We start from the raw sequence: 4807 nt of genomic DNA on the forward strand, positions 1-4807 counted from the left end.
TGCTCATTGGGAGATTTCATGATGAATTCTAAGAAATAAAACTAAATTGAGATTTTTCGACCTCTTGTTTGAAAATTCATGAGTATATGTCCAATTTCCACAAACTTTTTTTTTTTTAGAGGAAGGGGTACACATTTTAAGCGAAACAAGAAGTACTACTCCCTTACATGCATTAGACAAAAATATGGGAAGAGCTGAGTATCCAAGGCCGAGATATCTTTCACCCGTGGTGGCAAACTAGTGGCATCGTAAGTGGCTGATTTGTGGCTCGAGACTGCTCCTTTCGCCAGGATGTCTGCTGCTGAGTTAACCTCCCGGTAGCAATGCTTGACGATGAAATCTGTAGTGGATAGAGCTTGGCGGATTTGTCTAATAATGGTGTCGATCTTCCAAGGCACTGCTGAAGTTTGTTGCACCATATTAAGCAATTGTTTGGAGTCCACCTGCACTATCAGTTTTGGCAACCCCAGAGAGGTGCACAGCCGAAGTCCCTCCAAGAGTGCCATGGCCTCCGATTCCATGTTGGTACGTGGCCCATAAAAGGTGGAGAAAGCCTGTAGGACCCGACCAGTGTCGTCACGTATAATCCCCCCTCCCCCTGAGAAGCCAGGATTGCCAAGAGAGGATCCGTCCACATTGAGTTTTACGTAAGGGAAAGGCAGCAATGACCAAGAGAGTGAAATGCATGTTCTACTCCGCAGCTGTGCTACTGACGTTTTTAACCCCAGGTGCCGAAAAGGTGGAGTCTTGAGGGGCTGAATAAGGTAAGGGGTAAGCGTCTCCAATGCTATTCAGCAAAGCCACAACCCGACAGCGGACTTGCGCTGGCGAAGACGCGATGCCCTCAAACACTGCCGTGTTCCGAGCCTTCGACAGCTCCCAGCAAATGAGTACAGGCAATAGGTGGGCGACAGTGGCCAAGAGCGTCTTCTCGGAGGAGTGCATCCACCAACCTTGCAGCTTAAGTAGAAGCGTGTCTGAGACGCCGACGTTCAGATGGAGGCCTTGTTCAAACCAGCCCCAAACTTGGCGCACTGCGTGGCAGTCGACAAACAATAGGTTAGAGAATCTTCATTGGGGGCAGAAAGGGCATTTGGATGGTAGGTGGAGGCCAAACTGTCTAAGGATATCTGGAAACGGAAGCAGATTATTAAGGAGGCGCCACATGAAAATGGAGATCTTGAGTGGGATACGGTGGTTCCAAATGAGCTTACGAGATATTAAGTGGTTGGAGAGAGGTCGAAGGGTCTCTAACGCCGAAGAAACCGTGAAAGCACCTGCTGTGGAGGGCTGCCAAACCACGCGGTCCATGCCTTGCGAGGGGGGGATCGTGAAAGCTAGGACGCGCTGCCTCTCTTCCCTGGTGAGGAACTCCCCAACCCAATCCAACCGCCACCTCTCCTCCTCTACCAACTCTGAAATTCTGATGGTGGGTAGGGGGAGAGTGTGCTTGCCGTGGGCAAGTGGACCTGTGCCCAACCAGTTATCAAACCAAAAGGATGCACTACCGTCGTGAACCAGAGTCTGCATGTGATCTTCCATGAAAGCTCGGATGCCCACCAACCGTTTCCATACCCGCGTGCTTGAGGGCCTAACCGGTGCCTCTGTTACATGCTCATCCATTGCCATATTTTTTGATAGAATATAACGGGTCCAGAGCGTGTCGCCACTTCGTAGCCACCACCACAACTTGCACCCGAAAGCAAACACCACGTCTTCAAGCCTCTAAAGCCCAAGGCCATTGTGTACAGTGGGATGACAAAGTGCATTCCAGTTTTTCCAGTGCCATTTCTCACGCCCCTCTGCTTCCCCCCAAAAAAGTCGAGCCATAATCTGTCGAATTTGGTGTATGATGGTTTTTGGGGGCTCCTGAACTGCGAAAGTGTATTGAGGTATAACGGCCAGGACGTGTTTGATCAAGATTAAGCGGCCCCCAACAGAAAGCATCCTGTTCTTCCAACCCGCAAACTTGCGCTGCATTATGTTGATCAAGGGTTGGTAGTACTCCATTTTGGCCCTACCCTTGTAGAGACGACAACTGAGGTACGTGAACGGAAGTTGTTGTTGTCGGAAGCCCGTTAATCTGGTTATTAAACGCTTCTGTGCTGTGGAACATCGAGCGGAAGGAATGTAGAAGCTCTTGTCTGTGTTAATCCCTTGCCCCGAATCTCGTTGGTAGACCTCTAGAAAATCCATTAAGCATCGCACTGACCGGCGATCCCCCTGATGAAAATGACTACATCGTCCACAAAGGCTAGGTGGGAGATTGTCACAGTGCCCCGCAGTTACGCATAGGCCTTGAGTTTCCTCAATGAGAGTAGGGAACCGAGCCCATGGCTTAGCGCTTTGGATACCATAATGAACAGAAAAGGCGACAGGGGATCCCCCTGCTTTACGTCACGGCTTGCCTGAAAAAATCCATTTGGTTTCCCGTTAATGAGCACTGAGAACCAAGCGGAACGCAGGTTATCAAGCACCAAGGCCACGAAATGAGCGTGAAACCCAAACCGAAGGAGGAGACGGGATAGGAATTCCCAAGACACACGGTCAAACGCCTTCATCATGTCCAGTTTGAAGATTATGTTGTGGCCGCGAGTTCTTCTGTCCAGTCCCGAGACCATATCTTGAGCGATCAAAATATTGTCAGAGATCTCCCTTCCCCGGACAAACGCCGACTGCTCCCGGGAGATAACCAAGGGCTTGACTGGTTTGAGCCGGTTGCTAAGTATTTTGGTGAAGACTTTGTTGATGAAGGTGCATAAGCTAATGGGCCGAAAGTCAGAGAAGGTTCGCGGAGCTTCAACCTTTGGAAGAAACACAATGAGTGTGCTCGCGATGCTTCTCGGTATAGGGATGCCACACATAAACTCCTTTGCCGCTTGATAAACATCATCCCCAATGATCTCCCAACAATGAGTGAAAAACAGTCCCGTGAAGCCATCAGCCCCTGCCGCGCTTTGGCCGTCCAGCTGGAAGACCGCCTGTTTCATCTCGTCAATAGAGAGCTCCTGGACTAGACGGTCATTTTCAGCTTGGGGAATCAAAGAGGGGATGTTCCCCAGTAAGGTCTGCATTGCGTGCTCATCCCCAGCTGCCGGAGCTGACAAGAGCTTGTGAAAAAAAGTGCACGCTTCATCGCCAATCGCTCTCTCCGCCGTTAGTAAGGTACCTTGCGAGCTTGTAATTTGGCGGATGGAGAGCTTAGCCCTCTTGTCCAGCACCTTTGAGTGAAAGAACCGGGTGTTAGAATCGCCCTCGCGTAACCATTTAACTCTACTTTTCTGTCTCCAAAAGATTTCTTTAGTGGCAAGGCACCTGTTTAAGGCAGCCGTGGCTTGGGCCCATTGCCTCCTCAACTCCTCCGTGTCACTATTCTCTAGACGCAGCTCCGCTTGTCTGACCCCTTCCTCAGCCTCCAAGGTCTTGTCAAAGATGTTCCCAAAAACCCTCTTATTCCATGTGCCAAGCTCCCTTCGCAGTCGTTTCAATTTTTGCGCAAAGCGGAACATACCGTATCCTTCCACCAGCTATGTCCAATTCTGGCGAACAAATGCCAAGAACCCCGGGTGTTTTAACCCCTTGTGTTGGAACCTGAAGGAGCCGTGTCCAGGCCTACTCCCTTTCTCAAGCTAAACTAGCAAGGGGCTGTGATCCGAGCCTGTTCTATTAAGGTGTTGCAGCACCGAACTAGAAAATTGTTGCTGCCAAGCCACGTTCATCAACACACGATCCGAACGCAGCTTCCAGACGCGACGGCCTTGACGAATACCAGTCCAAGTGTAACGACTCCCCAGGGCCGACATAGTTTTCAACCCACAGCCTGAGACACATTCAGCGAACTCATTGATGGCCGCCAAATTCTGAGGCGCATAGCCCGAGTATTCTTCTATGTCTGCTATTATGTTGAAATCGCCACCCACCAGCCACGGTTTGGAGGTTAGCGTCCCTGACAGCGAAAGCAGGCTTGACCAGAGGTGTCGCCTACCAACCTGGGAACAGTTGGCGTAAGTAAAGGAGCAAAGGACCTCTCCTGTCCATGTTGCATGAGTGATTGCTAAGTGAATAAGTTGGTCCTCGTTGAGGAGGACATTGACAGCGAAATCAGCTTTCCATAAAATCCAGATTTTATTAGATGTATTGCAGACCGCAAGGTGAAAACCAAATCTATTTTTGAAAGTGTCAAGCTGGAATGGATCAACCATCGGCTCTAAAATCACTAAGAAAGTGATAGCGTGGAGGCATAAAAGTTTTCTCAGGCGGCAGGTCGTAGCGCGGCTAGCCACCACCCGAATATTCCATATAAACGCGTTAATCATCAGATCGTGGCGTAGGGGCGTGTGCGGAAGTCGTCTTCGACGATTGCTTGGTTACCACTGTCTTTGGTAGGTTTAAAAAATACCGTTTTCGTCCTCATTTCACCCTATCTCAAGGCTCATGATGGGGAAGAGATGGTCAATTTTCTGCTTCAGCAACACAAAATCCTCGAGCACAAGCTCCCTGGGTTTATCATGTGGCAAGTCCTCCGTGCCAGAAAGGGTTTGGGGCGGACCTTCAGCGTTTGGACAGCATGCACTGGTTGTCCTGAATATGGGCAGCCAAATTATTGGAATCAGAGATGACTAGGATAGCCTCTTGTGGCAGCGTCGTTGCAGCCTCCTTGCTGTGCTTGTGTGTTCGCCCAGTGGCCTGGGGGTTAGGGTTTGACGGTCTTCGTGCCTGGGCATCACACTTGGTGACTCGTATCTGGTGGTGGTGTGGTTGCTAATCGAGCTCCTTGTCGTGAGTTGAGAGCCCGGATGTACTCGGT

At 50.2% G+C, this 4807-nt stretch overlaps 1 protein-coding gene across 1 annotated transcript; it reads right to left on the minus strand.

Annotated features, from left to right (window-relative positions):
- Positions 1-1725: 1725 nt before the first annotated feature.
- Positions 1726-2196, minus strand: LOC113755698. The gene has a single exon (XM_027299630.1). The coding sequence runs from the start codon at positions 2194-2196 to the stop codon at positions 1726-1728; it is 471 nt and encodes a 156-aa protein (XP_027155431.1).
- Between the last annotated feature and the right edge of the window lie 2611 nt (positions 2197-4807).

This window comes from Coffea eugenioides, unplaced genomic scaffold (assembly GCF_003713205.1).
Source record: "Coffea eugenioides isolate CCC68of unplaced genomic scaffold, Ceug_1.0 ScVebR1_1654;HRSCAF=2540, whole genome shotgun sequence".
NCBI lineage: Eukaryota > Viridiplantae > Streptophyta > Magnoliopsida > Gentianales > Rubiaceae > Coffea > Coffea eugenioides.

Coding starts and splice junctions, on each gene's coding strand:
- LOC113755698 (XM_027299630.1), bottom strand. CDS start 2,196: ATGGATTTTCTAGAGGTCTACCAACGAGATTCGGGGCAAGGGATTAAC.